Source organism: Hyla sarda, chromosome 4, assembly GCF_029499605.1.
Source record: "Hyla sarda isolate aHylSar1 chromosome 4, aHylSar1.hap1, whole genome shotgun sequence".
Classification (NCBI taxonomy): Eukaryota; Metazoa; Chordata; class Amphibia; order Anura; family Hylidae; genus Hyla; species Hyla sarda.
Window position 1 is genome coordinate 418,042,209 of NC_079192.1, and position 20,155 is coordinate 418,062,363.

A 20,155-nucleotide genomic window follows, 5' to 3' on the forward strand; every position below is an offset into this window, starting at 1 on the left:
TATAGGAGCCGCCAGCCCACGCTATACTGCCTATAGGAGCCGCCAGCCCCCTCTATACTGCCTATAGGAGCCGCCAGCCCCCGCTATACCGCCTATAGGAGCCGCCAGCCCCCGCTATACCGCCTATAGGAGCCGCCAGCCCCCTCTATACCGCCTATAGGAGCCGCCAGCCCCCTCTATACCGCCTATAGGAGCCGCCAGCCCCCACTATACCGCCTATAGGAGCCGCCAGCCCCCGCTATACTGCCTATAGGAGCCGCCAGCCCCCGCTATACCGCCTATAGGAGCCGCCAGCCCCCGCTATACCGCCTATAGGAGCCGCCAGCCCCCGCTATACCGCCTATAGGAGCCGCCAGCCCCCGCTATGCTGCCTATAGGAGCTGCCAGCCCACCCTATGCTGCCTATAGGAGCCGCCAGCCCACGCTATACTGCCTATAGGAGCCGCCAGCCCACGCTATACTGCCTATAGGAGCCGCCAGCCCCCGCTATACTGCCTAGAGGAGCCGCCAGCCCACGCTATACTGCCTATAGGAGCCGCCAGCCCACGCTAAACTGCCTATAGGAGCTGCCAGCCCCCGCTATACTGCCTATAGGAGCTGCCAGCCCCCGCTATACTGCCTATAGGAGCTGCCAGCCCCCGCTATACTGCCTATAGGAGCTGCCAGCCCCTGCTATACTGCCTATAGGAGCCGCCAGCCCACGCTATACTGCCTATAGGAGCTGCCAGCCCACACTATACTGCCTATAGGAGCCGGCAGCCCACACTATACTGCTTATAGGAGCCGCCAGCCCCCGCTATACTGCCTATAGGAGCCGAGCTGCCAGCCCCCGCTATACTGCCTATAGGAGCCGGCAGCCCCCGCTATACTGCCTATAGGAGCCGTCAGCCCCCGCTATACTGCCTATAGGAGCCGCCAGCCCCCGTTATACTGCCTATAGGAGCCGTCAGCCCCCGCTATACTGCCTATAGGAGCCGTCAGCCCCCGCTATACTGCCTATAGGAGCTGCCAGCCCCCGCTATACTGCCTATAGGAGCTGCCAGCCCCCGCTATACTGCCTATAGGAGCTGCCAGCCCCCGCTATGCTGCCTATAGGAGCTGCCAGCCCACACTATACTGCCTATAGGAGCCGGCAGCCCACACTATACTGCTTATAGGAGCCGCCAGCCCCCGCTATACTGCCTATAGGAGCCGAGCTGCCAGCCCCCGCTATACTGCCTATAGGAGCCGTCAGCCCCCGCTATACTGCCTATAGGAGCCGTCAGCCCCCGCTATACTGCCTATAGGAGCCGTCAGCCCCCGCTATACTGCCTATAGGAGCCGCCAGCCCCCGTTATACTGCCTATAGGAGCCGTCAGCCCCCGCTATACTGCCTATAGGAGCCGTCAGCCCCCGCTATACTGCCTATAGGAGCCGCCAGCCCCCGCTATACTGCCTATAGGAGCTGCCAGCCCCCGCTATACTGCCTATAGGAGCTGCCAGCCCCCGCTATGCTGCCTATAGGAGCTGCCAGCCCACACTATACTGCCTATAGGAGCCGACAGCCCCGCTATACTGCCTATAGGAGCTGCCAGCCCCCGCTATACTGCCTATAGGAGCCGACAGCCCCGCTATACTGCCTATAGGAGCTGCCAGCCCCCGCTATACTGCCTATAGGAGCTGCCAGCCCCCGCTATACTGCCTATAGGAGCTGCCAGCCCACGCTATACCGCCTATAGGAGCCGTCAGCCCCCACTATACCGCCTATAGGAGCCGGCAGCCCACATTATACCGCCTATAGGAGCCGGCAGCACCCGCTATACTGCCTATAGGAGCCGCCAGCCCCCGCTATACCGCCTATAGGAGCCGACAGCCCACACTATACTGCTTATAGGAGCCGCCAGCCCCCGCTATACTGCCTATAGGAGCCGAGCTGCCAGCCCCCGCTATACTGCCTATAGGAGCCGTCAGCCCCCGCTATACTGCCTATAGGAGCCGTCAGCCCCCGCTATACTGCCTATAGGAGCTGCCAGGCCCCGCTATACTGCCTATAGGAGCCGTCAGCCCCCGCTATACTGCCTATAGGAGCCGTCAGCCCCCGCTATACTGCCTATAGGAGCCGTCAGCCCCCGCTATACTGCCTATAGGAGCTGCCAGCCCACGCTATACTGCCTATAGGAGCCGCCAGCCCCCGCTATGCCGCCTATAGGAGCCGCCAGCCCCCGCTATACCGCCTATAGGAACAAGACACCGACGATAATGAACAGAATTGTAGGGGAAATCCTGTGATATGTCATGTATGTGTATGAGAGATAATAGACGCCGCACACATTCATCCATTGTCTCTTCTCTTCCAGCTTCTCCAGCCGCTCGGGGTCCAATATGGCGTCTGCTGCTTCTCTTCCGACAGATATTCACCGGTTTATTCAGGAGTCACTGAGCGCGCCAAATTAGCACTCTCCGTTTTAGATGCCGAGTTACTATATATATAAATATATATATAATGTCCATATGTAATTTCTTTCGTGAATAGAATGCGAGAACTGCAGTGAATTCCGACACACGGCAGGAAACTAAAGGACAATGTACATTGTGCAGAATCTGACATGGATGTAATGTAAATGTTAATTTATATATTGATTTATGCTTTATTTTTGTAATAAACAGAATATGATGGAGATTGTTGGTATTTGTTGGGAGTAGTAGTAGTGGTGGGCGGGGCCAGGTTTCACCGTGATGTCACAGGATTCCGCTGACATCACAGCCCTTCCTTGTTGTCCGCTGCCCTTACAGCCGCCATAGTGAACAAGACCCCGAGGACGGCAGCAGCATCCGAGCACACCGCCGCGCCGGACATCATTGACAATGGTACGTCCTCCTTAAAATAGTGCGGAATTCATGAAGTTCCCCCAATATTACCATAGCGGTCCTTATTCATCAAAACTAATAGAAAAACTGTCTCTTTTTGCGCAATTGCGGTAAAAGCGCGACATTTAAAGCAGAATTTTGGCTCATTCAGGGCAGAAACGCAGGTACTGCGACGCACAGTGTGAGCGCGGCCTAAAGGGAGAGATGGAATTAAGCCTAATGTAGCAGGTTCAATAATTTACTAGGCCTCAATTACCAGAACAAACAGGAATATACCATCCCTGTTGCCCATAGCAACCAGTCAGAGCAGCTGAAGAAATGAAAGCTGCGCTGTGATTCGGCCCAACAGAAAAAAAAACTGCCGCCCCTAGCAACCAATGGCAGCACTGCTTTCGTTTTCTTTAGCTGCTCTATGGTTGCTATGGGCAACAGGGATAGTTTTTTCTCTTTGTCTTGGTAACTGAGGCCTAGTAAATTACTGAATCCCTTACATTCGGCCTCCTCCTTTAGGCCGCGTTCACACCTTGCGCTACTGCGTCGCGGTATTGCTTGCTTTCTCCCCAAATTTCGGTATAAAAGGAGTTTTGCGCAAATCACCGTGCAAACGCATCATTTTGACCGCAATTTCAGTGAATTGTATAAATGCTTAGACGCAGTCTTTAGGGTATGTTCACACTATGCAGATTTGTGGTCGCTAGTGCAAAACTACAACTCCCAGCATGCCCGGACAGCCAAAGGCTGTCCGGGCATGCTGGGAGTTGTAGTTTTGCAACAGCTAGAGGCACCTTGTTTAAAAGCTCTGTGCCACCAGTCCAAGGCCCATTGATGACAGGATGTGCTGAGACTTGTGGTTCCACATCACTAGATCTATTAGGCCCCTGTATATCCCAGTGACCGGGCTCTGAGGGGTTAACCCTCGTCTCTCTCCTCTGTAGTGTTCTAGAAATAGCGGCTTATTACAGGCCTGTCACATGGTCTCTTGGCACCCGGTCGCGCCCGCTCTCCTGTTACCTCCGTCGCACGGGGTATAATTATCCTATTGATATACACACAGGATCCAGCAGGATGCCACCCAGGGGAGCTGTGAAGATCAGGGACATAATGGGTTAATAAGGGGGTTGTCCAGGATTAGAAAAACATGTCTGCTTTTTTCTGGAAACAGCGCCCATGCCTGTCCTCAGGTTGTGTGTGGTATTGCAGCTTAGTTCCATTGAAGTGAATGGAGCCCAGTTGTAATACCACTACCAACCTGAGGACAAATGGGGCGCTGGTTCAGGAAGAAACTAGCTCTGTTATCCATGTAACCTACATATGCTCTCCATGTATGTGGGGCTGGTTCCTGTCATCCATCTAACATACATGTGCTCTCCATTTATACAGGAGCAGGCCTTACATACGTGTGCTCTCCATTTATACAGGAGCAGGCCTTACATACGTGAGCTCTCCATATATATGTGGGACCAGGCCTTACATACGTGTGCTCTCCATTTATACAGGAGCAGGCCTTACATACGTGTGCTCTCCATATATATGTGGGACCAGGCCTTACATACGTGTGCTCTCCATATATACGGGACCAGGCCTTACATACGTGTGCTCTCCATTTATACAGGAGCAGGCCTTACATACGTGTGCTCTCCATTTATACGGGACCAGGCCTTACATACGTGTGCTCTCTATATATGCACGGGACCAGGCCTTACATACGTGTGCTCTCTATATATGCGGGGCCAGGCCTTACATACGTGTGCTCTCCATATATGCGGGGCCAGGCCTTACATACGTGTGCTCTCCATATATGCGGGACCAGGCCTTACATACGTGTGCTCTCCATATATGCGGGACCAGGCCTTACATACGTGTGCTCTCCATATATACGGGACCAGGCCTTACATACGTGTGCTCTCCATGTATACAGGCCAGGCCTTACATACGTGTGCTCTCCATATATACAGGCCAGGCCTTACATACGTGTGCTCTCCATATATACGGGACCAGGCCTTACATACGTGTGCTCTCCATGTATACAGGCCCAGCCTTACATACGTGTGCTCTCCATATATACAGACCAGGCCTTACATACGTGTGCTCTCCATATATGCAGGGCCAGGCCTTACATACGTGTGCTCTCCATATATGCGGGACCAGGCCTTACATACGTGTGCTCTCCATATATGCAGGGCCAGGCCTTACATACGTGTGCTCTCCATATATACGGGACCAGGCCTTACATACGTGTGCTCTCTATATATACGGGACCAGGCCTTACATACGTGTGCTCTCCATATATACAGGACCAGGCCTTACATACGTGAGCTCTCCATATATACGGGACCAGGCCTTACATATGTATGCTCTCCATATATACGGGACCAGGCCTTACATACGTGTGCTCTCCATATATACGGGACCAGGCCTTACATATGTGAACTCTCCATATATGCGGGACCAGGCCTTACATACGTGTGCTCTCCATATATACAGGACCAGGCCTTACATACGTGTGCTCTCCATATATACGGGACCAGGCCTTACATACGTGTGCTCTCCATATATTCAGGAGCAGGCCTTACATACGTGAGCTCTCCATATATACAGGCCAGGCCTTACATACGTGTGCTCTCCATATATACGGGACCAGGCCTTACATACGTGTGCTCTCCTTATATACGGAACCAGGCCTTACATACATGCATGTGTTCTCTATATATGCGGGGCCAGTACCTACATACTACATACGTGTGTTCTCTATATATGCGGGGCCAGTACCTATATACATGTGTTCTCCATATATGCGGGCCAGTACCTATATACATGTGTTCTCCATATATGCAGGGCCAGTACCTATATACATGTGTTCTCCATATATGTGGGGCCAGTACCTATATACATGTGCTCTCCATATATGCGGGCCAGTACCTACATACGTCTGCCTCCATATATGCGGGGCCGGGGTTGTGTCCGTCCTCCACTCATTGGTGGCTGTTTATAGCCCTCAGTTCTGAAACTAAACTCCAGCTCCCTGAGGTAAACGCCGGGACGGAGAGGAGACGAGGGGACGCGGAGGCCGGTGCACACACACTATGTGGGGGATCAGAACCAAATCTGTACGGCCTGTGTTTGTGTTTGGGGGGTGGGAACGGCAATATACTGTATTGTGCTATAATCATCCTGCTTTATTTACCATATGAGTGATTTCATGTAGGCCGCCATCTTGTATTGTTTTGTATGAACGTGTTTCATTGTATGTGTTTGTACAGAGGGAATGTATCTCGGTGCACATAGGCCAGGCTGGGGTTCAGATCGGCAATGCCTGCTGGGAACTCTTCTGCCTGGAGCACAACATTAAGCCGGACGGCACCCTGGTGGACGAGAAGACCAACCCCAGCTCCTACGACGATTCCTTCACCACATTCTTCAGCGAAACCGGCAATGGGAAGCACGTCCCCCGCGCGGTCATGGTGGACCTGGAGCCCTCCGTAGTAGGTAAGTGGCATGCTTAACTAAATACATGGTGGTAGATACAGTGTCCCACAGCAGTACAGAGTTTTTCGGCAGAGGAGTTGGTCTACTTTTCGGGGGATAACAGAGAAAGGAACAGGGTCTCCCACAGCAGCACAAAGTATTTCAGGAGATAAGTCAGCTCAGATATTGATGATTAATGAGGCCAGGTTAAAGTTAACCCTTTGATTCCTCTCCAGATGAGATCCGTGCTGGACCATACCGCCATCTTTTCCACCCTGAGCAGCTGATAACAGGGAAGGAGGATGCGGCAAACAACTATGCCCGTGGCCACTACACCATCGGCAAGGAGAGCATCGACCTGGTGCTGGACCGGATCCGCAAGCTGGTGAGTGTGGGGAGGAGTCAGTAGATGATCCCTCAGGTCCCCCATGGTGGTCCCCATATTCCGGTCACACAGATCTCTAGATGTTTCCATCTTTCTCTGCAGAGTGACTCCTGCTCTGGTCTCCAGGGTTTCCTCATCTTCCACAGTTTCGGAGGGGGCACTGGCTCGGGGTTCACCTCCCTCCTCATGGAGCGCCTCTCTGTCGACTACGGCAAGAAGTCCAAGCTGGAATTTTCCATCTACCCAGCGCCTCAGATCTCCACGGCAGTGGTGGAGCCGTACAACTCCATCCTGACCACCCACACCACCCTGGAGCACTCCGACTGCGCCTTCATGGTGGACAACGAGGCCATCTACGACATCTGCAGGCGTAACCTGGACATTGAGCGCCCGATCTACGCCGACCTCAACCGGCTCATCAGCCAAATAGTGTCATCCATCACGGCATCCCTGAGATTCGAGGGGGCCCTCAACGTGGACTTGACGGAGTTCCAGACCAATCTGGTCCCCTACCCTCGTATCCACTTCCCTCTGGTCACCTATGCGCCCATTATTTCAGCCGAGAAGGCGTACCACGAACAGCTGTCTGTAGCCGACATCACCAACTCCTGCTTTGAGGCTTCCAACCAGATGGTAAAGTGCGACCCCCGCCATGGGAAGTATATGGCCTGCTGCATGCTCTACCGGGGGGACGTGGTGCCCAAAGACGTCAATGTGGCCATCGCTAACATCAAGACCAAGAAAACCGTCCAGTTTGTGGATTGGTGTCCTACAGGGTTCAAGGTAAGACACCTATTCAGTGCATGCTCTGCATAGTATATATATATGTGTGTGTATATAATGCAGCATAGTCTATTATTAGAGAATAACGAAGAGGTTCTTGTGTATTTCTTGTACTAACCTGTTGAAAAGCTGACGTGGCAGGAAGGAGTTTTCAGTTGTACTGGATGCAGTTTCATCACTGAAATAATTTCCTAATGCTGCCTACATTTCCTATGAATCTTCTGTCTTTGCAGAGAGAGGGGGTAGAGTCTTTTCACCTTTCGGCAACAGCAGGAGGCACAATATGGGTTAGGTCACCGGCAGATAATAAATACACTGCGGATCAGTTACCTGTGACCCTACCCTTAAAGTGCTTTTTTAAGAGAATTTTTGCAATGATTAGAAAGTTATTTGACCTATGAAGATGTAAAGTTTTCAGGCTGTGTTCACACATTGAATGTGCACTGCACTTCTTCACTCATTCTTTTATCAGTTGCTGTAAAATAGCAGCAATTTTGAGAAAATCACAGCAAAAAAAAATATGAAAAAATGTGGAGGGAAGGTATTTAACTAATATATATATCCTGATCCCATAGAGATAGAGCTGGAGGGAAGGTGTATAACTACTATATATCCTTATCCCATAGAGATAGCAGCAGCAGTATACAGATAGAGCTGGAGGGGAGGTGTATAACTACTATATATCCTGATCCCATAGAGATAGAGCTGGAGGGGAGGTGTATAACTACTATATATCCTGATCCCATAGAGATAGCAGCAGCAGTATACAGATAGAGCTGGAGGGGAGGTGTATAACTACTAAATATCCTGATCCCATAAAGATAGCAGCAGTATACAGATAGAGCTGGAGGGGAGGTGTATAACTACTATATATCCTGATCCCATAGAGATAGAGCTGGAGGGGAGGTGTATAACTACTATATATCCTGATCCCATAGAGATATCAGCAGTATAAAGATAGAGCTGGAGGGGAGGTGTATAACTACTATATATATCCTGATCCCATAGAGATAGAGCTGGAGGGGAGGTGTATAACTACTATATATCCTGATCCCATAGAGATATCAGCAGTATACAGATAGAGCTGGAGGGGAGGTGTATAACTACTATATATATCCTGATCCCATAGAGATAGAGCTGGAGGGGAGATGTATAACTACTATATATCCTGATCCCATAGAGATAGCAGCAGTATACAGATAGAGCTGGAGGGGAGATGTATAACTACTATATATATCCTGATCCCATAGAGATAGCAGCAGCAGTATACAGATAGAGCTGGAGAGGAGGTGTATAACTTTTATATATATCCTCATCCCATAGAGATAGCAGCAACAGTATACAGATAGCGCTGGAGGGGAGATGTATAACTACTATATATATATATCCTCATCCCATAGAAATAACAGCAGTATACAAGGAGAGCTGGAGGGGAGGTGTATAACTACTATATATCCTGATCCCATAGAGATAGCAGCAGCAGTATACAGATAGAGCTGGAGGGGAGGGGTATAACTAGCATATATCCTGATCCCACAGAGATAGCAGCAGTAGTATACAGATAGAGCTGGAGGAGAGGTGTATAACTGCTATATATCCTGATCCCATAGAGCTAGCAGCAGTATACAGTTTGAGCTGGAGAGAAGTTGTATAACTTTTATATATATCCTCATCCCATAGAAATAACAGCAGTATACAGAGAGAGCTGGAGGGGAGATGTATAACTACTATATATCCTGATCCCATAGAGATAGCAGCAGTATACAGCTAGAGCTGGGAAGGAGGATTATATAACTATATATCCTGATCCCATAGAGATAGCAGCAGTATACAGATAGAGCTAGAGGGGAGGTGTATAACTACTATATATACTGATCTCATAGAGATAGCAGCAGTATACAGCTAGAGCTGGAGAAGAGGTGTATAACTACTATATAGGCAAATTGTAATGAATCCCGGCACTCACTTATCTTCAAACGATATAGGTTTATTCACGCAAGATGCGTTTCGGTGGTAAGCCTTTTTCAATTGCAAACATACATTGATATATATATGTTTGCAATTGAAAAAGGCTTACCGCCAAAACGCGTCTTGCGTGAATAAACCTATATCGTTTGAAGATAAGTGAGTGCCGGGATTCATTACAATTTTCCTATTATCTCTATCCTCGTGCACCACGCTAGTCCAAGTGCCACCCTATACTTTGAACTGTTATAATTACTATATATACTGATCCCATAGAGATAACAGCAGTATACAGATAGAGCTGGGAGGGATCAGAAAGATGATGATGTCATCCTGTAGTTTACAGGAAGTCAGCTGACCCAGGATGGACCACTTCCTTTGACACATTAAGCTCTGTGATTTTCTGTTGGTTATTAATAGCGATCTGTATTTCTTCCCCCAGGTCGGCATTAACTACCAGCCGCCAACCGTGGTCCCCAGCGGTAACCTGGCCAAGGTGCAGCGTGCGGTCTGCATGCTCAGTAACACCACCGCCATCGCTGAGGCCTGGGCCCGGCTGGATTACAAGTTTGACCTGATGTATGCCAAGCGGGCCTTCGTGCACTGGTACGTGGGTGAGGGCATGGAGGAGGGGGAGTTCGCCGAGGCTCGAGAAGACCTGGCCGCTCTGGAGAAGGACTACGAGGAGGTTGGGATGGATTCCTTCGAGGAGGAGAATGAGGGGGAAGAATAATGGCGGCAAGATCCAATAAACCTGTGAAAACTGAGAATGAGCTGAAGTGTCATTGTGTGAGGGGCGGAGGGAAAACTATGCCGACCGGTGGTGCCAACTGTACAGGAGCCGGGGCACAGTGATCCGGATATTATCATGTGACAGAGGAGCAGTGCCAACCACCATACAGGATACAGGAGCCACCATAGACCGGAGCCACCGATGCATGTGTTACTACTGATAAAGGGTTAATACAAGAATATAACTACTGTAATACTGCTCCTATATACAAGAATATATCTACTATAATACTGCTCCTATATACAAGACTATAACTGCTATAATACTGCCTCCTATATACAAGAATATAACTACTATAATACTGCTCCTATATACAAGAATATAACTACTATAATACTGCTCCTATATACAAGAATATAACTACTATAATACTGCTCCTATATACAAGAATATAACTACTATAATACTGCCCCTATATACAAGAATATAACTACTATAATACTGCTCCTATATACAAGAATATAACTACTATAATACTGCTCCTATATACAAGAATATATCTACTATAATACTGCTCCTATATACAAGACTATAACTGCTATAATACTGCCTCCTATATACAAGAATATAACTACTATAATACTGCTCCTATATACAAGAATATAACTACTATAATACTGCTCCTATATACAAGAATATAACTACTATAATACTGCTCCTATATACAAGAATATAACTACTATAATACTGCCTCCTATATACAAGAATATAACTACTATAATACTGCTCCTATATACAAGAATATAACTACTATAATACTGCTCCTATATACAAGAATATAACTACTATAATACTGCTCCTATATACAATGTGACGATCCGTCTTGGGGATTAGCTCTGGGATCGTCCTGGACCACGCCACAGGATGCGTTTCTTCTCAATAAACCAGCAAACAAACGCTTGTAATGCAAATCTGGCACCTTGCCAGTTTTATTAGACAGGTTGCAGGGAAAGAAATAAACAAAAAGCAGGAACAAAACAAAATCCTATACCGTCTGGTCACTGACTAAACAGATCAGCTTGTCCTGACTAACAACCGCTGAGCTTCCCTCAGCCGGTTAAACATATGTCCCCTGCAACCTTCTACTCACAATTCATGTCACTCTCTTTGAGCCCCTCATAGCTCGGGCTGTGTACTCCTCAGCAGCCTCTGTCTCTTCCCTACAGCCCACATGCTGTCTTCTAGGAGGAGCCCCCATTACACTGAGTCTTCATCTCATATACACCTCCCTTCCCTCCTGCCTCATTACTTAAGAAGCAGGTGAGAGCTTCTGCAGGGTGAGCCAAGGAAATACACCCTTTCCTTGCCACACTGCCACAACAAGAATATAACTACTATAATACTGCCCCTATATACAAGAATATAACTACTATAATACTGCTCCTATATACAAGAATACAACTACTATAATACTGCCTCCTATATACAAGAATATAACTACTATAATACTGCTCCTGTTACGCCGAGCGCTCCGGGTCCCCGCTCCTCCCCGGAGCGCTCGCTACACTCTCTCCGCTGCAGCGCTCCGGTCAGATCCACTGACCCGGGGCGCTGCGATTCTGCTGCCAGCCGGGATGCGATTCGCGATGCGGGTAGCGCCCGCTCGCGATGCGCACCCCGGCTCCCGTACCTGACTCGCTCTCCCTCGGTCCTGTCCCGGCGCGCGCGGCCCCGCTCCCTAGGGCGCGCGCGCGCCGGGTCTTTGCGATTTAAAGGGCCACTGCGCCGCTGATTGGCACAGTGATTCCAATTAGTGTCTTCACCTGTGCACTTCCCTATATCACCTCACTTCCCCTGCACTTCCCTGCCGGATCTTGTTGCCATTGTGCCAGTGAAAGCGTTCCTTGTATGTTCCTAGCCTGTGTTCCAGACCTCCTGCCGTTGCCCCTGACTACGATCCTTGCTGCCTGCCCCGACCTTCTGCTACGTCCGACCTTGCTTCTGTCTACTCCCTTGTACCGCGCCTATCTTCAGCAGCCAGAGAGGTTGAGCCGTTGCTAGTGGATACGACCTGGTCACTACCGCCGCAGCAAGACCATCCCGCTTTGCGGCGGGCTCTGGTGAAAACCAGTAGTGACTTAGAACCGATCCACTAGCACGGTCCACGCCAATCCCTCTCTGGCACAGAGGATCCACTACCTGCCAGCCGGCATCGTGACAGCTCCTATATACAAGAATATATCTACTATAATACTGCCTCCTATATACAAGAATATAACTACTATAATACTGCTCCTATATACAAGAATATAACTACTATAATACTGCTCCTATATACAAGAATATAACTACTATAATACTGCTCCTATATACAAGAATATAACTACTATAATACTGCTCCTATATACAAGAATATAACTACTATAATACTGCTCCTATATACAAGAATATAACTACTATAATACCGCCTCCTATATACAAGAATATAACTACTATAATACTGCTCCTATATATAAGAATATAACTACTATAATACTGCCCCCTAAATACAAGAATATAACTACTATAATACTGCCTCCTATATACAAGAATATAACTACTATAATACTGCTCCTATATACAAGAATATAACTCCTATAATACTGCCCCCTATATACACGAATATAACTCCTATAATACTGCCCCCTATATACAAGAATATAACTCCTATAATACTGCCCTCTATATACAAGAATAAAACTACTATAATACTGCTCCTATATATAAGAATATAACTACTATAATACTGCTCCTATATACAAGAATATAACTACTATAATACTGCCTCCTATATACAAGAATATAACTACTATAATACTGCTCCTATATATAAGAATATAACTACTATAATACTGCTCCTATATACAAGAATATAACTACTATAATACTGCTCCCATATACAAGAATATAACTACTATAATACTGCTCCCATATACAAGAATATAACTACTATAATACTGCCTCCTATATACAAGAATATAACTACTATAATACTGCTCCCATATACAAGAATATAACTACTATAATACTGTCTCCTATATACAAGAATATAACTACTATAATACTGCCTCCTATATACAGGAATATAACTACTATAATACTGCTCCTATATACTAGAATATATCTACTATAATACTGCCTCCTATATACAAGAATATAACTACTATAATACTGCTCCTATATACAAGAATATAACTACTATAATACTGCTCCTATATACAAGAATATAACTACTATAATACTGCTCCCTATATACAAGAATATAACTACTATAATACTGCTCCTATATACAAGAATATAACTACTATAATACTGCTCCTATATACAAGAATATAACTACTATAATACTGCCTCCTATATACAAGAATATAACTACTATAATACTGCCCCTATATACAAGAATATATCTACTATAATACTGCCCCTATATACAAGAATATAATTACTATAATACTGCTCCTATATACAGGAATATAACTACTATAATACTGCCTCCTATATACAAGAATATAACTACTATAATACTGCCTCCTATATACAAGAATATAACTACTATAATACTGCTCCTATATACAAGAATATAACTACTATAATACTGCTCCTATATACAAGAATATAACTACTATAATACTGCTCCTATATACAAGAATATAACTACTATAATACTGCTCCTATATACAAGAATATAACTACTATAATACTGCTCCTATATACAAGAATATAACTACTATAATACTGTCTCCTATATACAAGAATATAACTACTATAATACTGCTCCTATATACAAGAATATAACTACTATAATACTGCTCCTATATACAAGAATATAACTACTATAAACACAGGTTTTGATCAATCTCCCCCAATGACCCCAAACATACGTCAGAAAACCCCCAGAAATGGATGACAACAAAGCGCTGGAGAGTTCTGAAGTGTCAGCAATGAGTCCAGATCTAAATCCCATTGATCACCTGTGGAGAGATCTTATAATTACTGCTGGGAAAAGGCGCCGTCCAATAAGAGACCGGGAGCAGTTTGTAGATCTATCTATCTGGATTTATCAAAACCTGTCCAGAGGAAAAGTTGTTGAGTTGCCCATAGCAACCAATCAGATCGCTTCTTTTGTTTTTGAAAAGGCCTCTGAAAATGAAAGCAGTGATCTGATTGGTTGCTATGGGCAACTCAGCAGCTTTTCCTCTGGTTGTGATATATTTCCCTCATAGTGTACAGTATATATATATATACACACACAGTGATCCCTCAACTTCTGGACCTTTGTCACTATAAACCAGACACAACATACAGACCCTCATTTACTCAGCTTTTCGGTTTGTATATTTTCTTATTTTCCTCTGCTAGGGCTTTTTGCCACATATTTACTATTGTGTCGCCCGTGAGTGTCGCACAATGTCGCGAGCGCTTTATATTGTCGCCCAATCATACCTCTCGGATTCTGACAAGATTTCGGTCAGAAGCGCGGGATGTTGAGAGAAGAATTGCTGTCCGGTTGGTGTAGATTATGGCTCGTCATAGAGAAGTATTCCGAAAAACACCTTTACCTCAGGGAGAGGATGAAAGGCCCCGCCACCTCCATGCAAGGCCCCCACCCCCTCAATGCAAGTCTATGGGAGGGGGCGTGCCAGCCGTCACGCCCCCTCCCATAGACTTGCATTGAGGGGGCGGGGCGTGATGTCACATGGGGGCGGAGTCATGATGTCACTATCTTCCATCTCTGATGTCGGGAGCCAGACCCTCCAGCGCTTCCGGAGTAGTAACAGGTGGGTGCTGCATGCTATATTGCGGGGACCCCCCGCGATCAGACATCTTACCCCCTATCCTTTGGACATTCACTGGTAAATCCCCTGTATTACTGAAGTGTATGCACTGACTGGTGTCTGGTAGCGCCCCCTACAGTACAGGGAGGTATTACATGTTCTGTACTCTTTACCTGTATTACTGAAGTGTATGCACTGACTGGTGTCTGGTAGTGCCCCCTACAGTACAGGGAGGTATTACATGTTCTGTACTCTTTACCTGTATTACTGAAGTGTATGCACTGACTGGTGTCTGGTAGCGCCCCCTACAGTACAGGGAGTTATTACATGTTCTGTACTCTTTACCTGTATTACTGAAGTGTATGCACTGACTGGTGTCTGGTAGCGCCCCCTACAGTACAGTGAGGTATTACATGTTCTGTACTCTTTACCTGTATTACTGAAGTGTATGCACTGACTGGTGTCTGGTAGCGCCCCCTACAGTACAGTGAGGTATTACATGTTCTGTACTCTTTACCTGTATTACTGAAGTGTATGCACTGACTGGTGTCTGGTAGCGCCCCCTACAGTACAGTGAGGTATTACATGTTCTGTACTCTTTACCTGTACCAGGATTAGCTGCTCATTTGGACACCAGGTGAGGGCGGCTTCATGTTACCTTTTAGGACACTGTTTACTGTACAGGACCCTGAAGAAGCTCCTGTCCTATACATAGACAGTGATTGCAGCTCCAGCAGATCTTTATTGTGTTTATATATAAGGATTTATCTATATTAGTTATCTACTTATTTTTCTTTAATCCTCATTTTTTCCTATTTTTGGATGACACTTTCCGGCTTCAGAACCAATTACCAGGTTTCCATAGAGTAATGGTCTCAACATACAATGGTCGTCTTGGAACCAATTAATATTGTAACTTGAGGGACTACTGTGTACATATATATGTGTGTGTGCGTGTGTGTAGAGAGTGTGTATATATGTGTGTGTATGTGTATGTAGAGTGTGTGTATTATTATATATGTTTTAACGTGAGATGACAGAGGAAAAAAGTATTGGACATGCTTCCTGATATTTATCTAATACTTTGTACAGAAGCCTTTGTTGATAATGACAGCTCTTGGCTTTTCCCCACCACGAGATGTGTCTTCGGCTCTTGGCTTTTCCCCACCATGAGATGTGTCTTTGGCTCTTGGCTTTTCCCCACCATGAGATGTGTCTTCGGCTCTTGGCTTTTCCTCACCATGAGATGTGTCTTCATCTTCAGCTCTTGGCTTTTCCCCACCATGAGAGGTGTCTTCAGCTCTTGGCTTTTCCCCACCATGAGAGGTGTCTTCAGCTCTTGGCTTTTCCCCACCATGAGAGGTGTCTTCAGCTCTTGGCTTTTCCCCACCATGAGAGGTGTCTTCAGCTTTTGCTTTTCCCCATCATGAGATGTGTGTTCGGCTAGTTGCTTTTCCCCACCATGAGATGTGTCTTCAGCTCTTGGCTTTTCCTCAGCATGAGAAGTGTCTTCAGCTATTTGCTTTTCCCCATCATGAGATCTGTCTTGTGTGACACCGCAGCAATGAGACCTTTTTGTAGCCATCAGTTGGGACTGAACCGGCTGATAGTAATTTGCACTGAGAAGCAGCTGGATTGGTTTCTAAATACTAATAGATTTCAGCTGTTGTCTTGGCTTCCCAGGCCTTTTAGTACCTCCCTTTATGTGTCCAATACTTTTTCCCTGTGTCTGACTTTATTACACATAATTCCTGACCTAATTCCTTGTTCTCATTTTCTTTGTATGTATGGATTGTATATATGTATGTATGTATGGATTGTATGAATATAAATATTAGAGATGAGCGAACTTACAGTAAATTCGATTCGTCACAAACTTCTCGGCTCGGCAGTTGATGGATTTTCCTGCGTAAATTAGTTCAGCCTTCAGGTGCTCCGGTGGGCTGGAAAAGGTGGATACATTCCTAGGAAAGAGTCTCCTAGGACTGTATCCACCTTTTCCAGTCCACCAGAGCACCTGAAAGCTGAACTAATTTATGCAGGAAAAGCCATCAACTGCCGAGCCGAGAAGTCCGTGACGAATTTGCTGTAAGTTCGCTCATCTCTAATAATATATATATAGATGTAAGGATTATATATATATATATATATATATATATATATATATATTGTATATATTTATGGATTGTATATATGTATGTATGGATTGTATATATGTATGGATTGTATATATGTATGTATGGATTGTATATATTTATGGATTGTATGTATGTATGGATTGTCTATATGTATGTATGGATTGTCTATATGTATGTATGGATTGTATATATTTATGGATTGTATGTATGTATGGATTGTATATATTTATGGATTGTATGTATGTATGGATTGTATATATGGATTGTATATATGTATGGATTGTATATATTTATGGATTGTATGTATGGATTGTATATATGTATGTATGGATTGTATATATGTATGGATTGTATATATGTATGTATGGATTGTATATATTTATGGATTGTATGTATGTATGGATTGTATGTATGTATAGATTGTATATATGTATGTATGGATTGTATATATGTATGGATTGTATATATGTATGTATGGATTGTATATATTCATGGATTGTATGTATGTATGTATGGATTGTATATGTATGTATGTATGGATTGTATATATGTATGGATTGTATATATGTATGGATTGTATATATGTATGTATGGATTGTATATATTTATGTATGGATTGTATATATTTATGGATTGTATATGTATGCATGTATGGATTGTATATGTGTATGGATTGTATATGTATGTATGTATGGATTGTATATATTTATGGATTGTATGTATGTATGAATTGTATGTATGTATGGATTGTATATATGGATTGTATATATTTATGGATTGTATGTATGGATGGATTGTATGTATGTATGGATTGTATATATGGATTGTATATATTTATGGATTGTATGTATGTATGGATTGTATATATGGATTGTATATATTTATGGATTGTATGTATGGATTGTATGTATGTATGGATTGTATATATTTATGGATTGTATGTATGGATTGTATATATGTATGGATTGTATATATGTATGTATGGATTGTATATATTTATGGATTGTATGTATGTATGGATTGTATATATGTATGTATGGATTGTATATATGTATGTATGGATTGTATATATGTATGTATGGATTGTATATATGTATGGATTGTATATATGGATTGCATATATTTATGGATTGTATGTATGTATGGATTGTATATATGTATGTATGGATTGTATATATGTATGTATGGATTGTATATATGTATGGATTGTATGTATGGATTGTATATATGTATGGATTGTATATATGTATGGATTGTATGTATGGATTGTATATATGTATGTATGGATTGTATATATGTATGGATTGTATATATGTATGGATTGTATATATATATGTATGGATTGTATGTATGGATTGTATATATGTATGTATGGATTGTATGTATGGATTGTATGTATGGATTGTATATATGTATGTATGTATGGATGTATGGATTGTATGTATATATGGATTGTATGTATGTATGGATTGTATATATGTATGGATTGTATATATATATGTATGGATTGTATGTATGGATTGTATATATGTATGTATGGATTGTATGTATGGATTGTATGTATGGATTGTATATATGTATGTATGGATTGTATGTATGGATTGTATGTATGGATTGTATATATGTATGTATGTATGGATTGTATGTATATATGGATTGTATGTATGTATGGATTGTATATATGTATGGATTGTATATATATGTATGGATTGTATGTATGGATTGTATATATGTATGTATGGATTGTATGTATGGATTGTATGTATGGATTGTATATATATATGTATGTATGGATTGTATGTATGTATGGATTGTATATATGTATGTATGGATTGTATGTATGGATTGTATATATGTATGTATGGATTGTATGTATGGATTGTATGTATGGATTGTATATATGTATGTATGTATGGATTGTATGTATGTATGGATGGATTACTTGGGTTGTTACCAACATCTTGGGGAAATTCATGTCAGCAGCTCCGTAAATGTATTTAGTGAGAAAAATGGTGACGTGTTCAATACTTATTTCACCTGCTGTAAGTGATGTGTAATATATGTGATATATGTAATAAATATAATATATGTGATGTGTAATATAAGTGATATATGTGTGATTATACATGTGATATATATGATGTGTGATATATATGTGATATATGTGATGTGTGATATACATGTGATATATGTGATATACATGTGATGTGTGATATACATGTGATATATGTATCACATGTATATCACACATCACATATATTATACACGTGATATACATGTGATGTGTAATATATCTGTGACGTGTGATATACATGTGATATATATCACACATATATATATCACACATCATATATATCACATGTATATCACACATCACAGATATATCACATGTATATCACACATATATATATATATCACACATCATATATATCACATGTATATCACACATCACAGATATATCACATGTATATCACACATATATATATCACACATCATATATATCACATGTATATCACACATCACAGATATATCACATGTATATCACACATATATATATCACACATCATATATATCACATGTATATCACACATCACAGATATATCACATGTATATCACATGTATATCACATATATCACATGTATATCACACATCACATATATCACATATATATCACACATCATATATATCACACATCATATATATCACATGTATATCACACATCACATATATCACATATATATCACACATCATATATATGTGATATATGTAGTGTGATATACATGTGATATATATGATGTGTGATATATATATGTGTTATATGTGATGTGTGATATACATGTGATATATGTGATATACATGTGATATGTGTGATATACATGTGATATATGTATCACATGTATATCACACATCACATATATTATACACGTGATTTACATGTGATGTGTGATATACATGTGATATATCTGTGATGTGTGATAGACATGTGATATATATCACATATACATATCACACATCACAGATATAT

The 20,155-nt window shown here is 43.3% G+C and overlaps 3 protein-coding genes across 10 annotated transcripts in view; all 3 read left to right on the forward strand.

The window, feature by feature from the left end:
* Positions 1-2,657, forward strand: part of PEX26 (peroxisomal biogenesis factor 26) — a 62,076-nt gene extending 59,419 nt beyond the window's left edge. For all 6 annotated transcript variants that reach the window (XM_056517933.1, XM_056517932.1, XM_056517940.1 and 3 more), the window contains one exon: positions 2,337-2,657. In XM_056517933.1, coding sequence (XP_056373908.1) covers positions 2,337-2,419 — 83 coding nt within the window. In that variant the 3' untranslated portion in view covers positions 2,420-2,657. The remainder of the gene's footprint in view (positions 1-2,336) is intronic.
* A 54-nt stretch (positions 2,658-2,711) lies between these two features.
* Positions 2,712-10,207, forward strand: TUBA8 (tubulin alpha 8). The gene is made up of 5 exons (XM_056517923.1): positions 2,712-2,847; positions 6,108-6,333; positions 6,549-6,697; positions 6,800-7,480; positions 9,888-10,207. Exons 1-5 carry the CDS (start codon positions 2,845-2,847, stop codon positions 10,176-10,178), a joined length of 1,350 nt encoding a protein of 449 aa, XP_056373898.1. The 5' UTR covers positions 2,712-2,844; the 3' UTR covers positions 10,179-10,207.
* A 4,230-nt stretch (positions 10,208-14,437) lies between these two features.
* USP18 (ubiquitin specific peptidase 18) overlaps positions 14,438-20,155 on the forward strand; it is a 69,029-nt gene continuing 63,311 nt past the window's right edge. For 2 of the 3 annotated variants that reach the window (XM_056517929.1, XM_056517931.1), the window contains exon 1: positions 14,477-14,545. The gene's annotated coding sequence lies outside the window, so the exon portion shown is untranslated. Of the gene's footprint in view, positions 14,546-20,155 lie in introns of all 3 variants that reach the window. The other variant, XM_056517930.1, reaches the window with a different exon arrangement.

Bases quoted from the DNA above. Each gene is read 5' to 3' on its own strand.
- TUBA8 (XM_056517923.1), top strand. The intron at 6,698-6,799 runs GTGAGTGTGGGG...CTTTCTCTGCAG, and splicing joins TGGACCGGATCCGCAAGCTG to AGTGACTCCTGCTCTGGTCT. The intron at 7,481-9,887 runs GTAAGACACCTA...TTCTTCCCCCAG, and splicing joins GGTGTCCTACAGGGTTCAAG to GTCGGCATTAACTACCAGCC.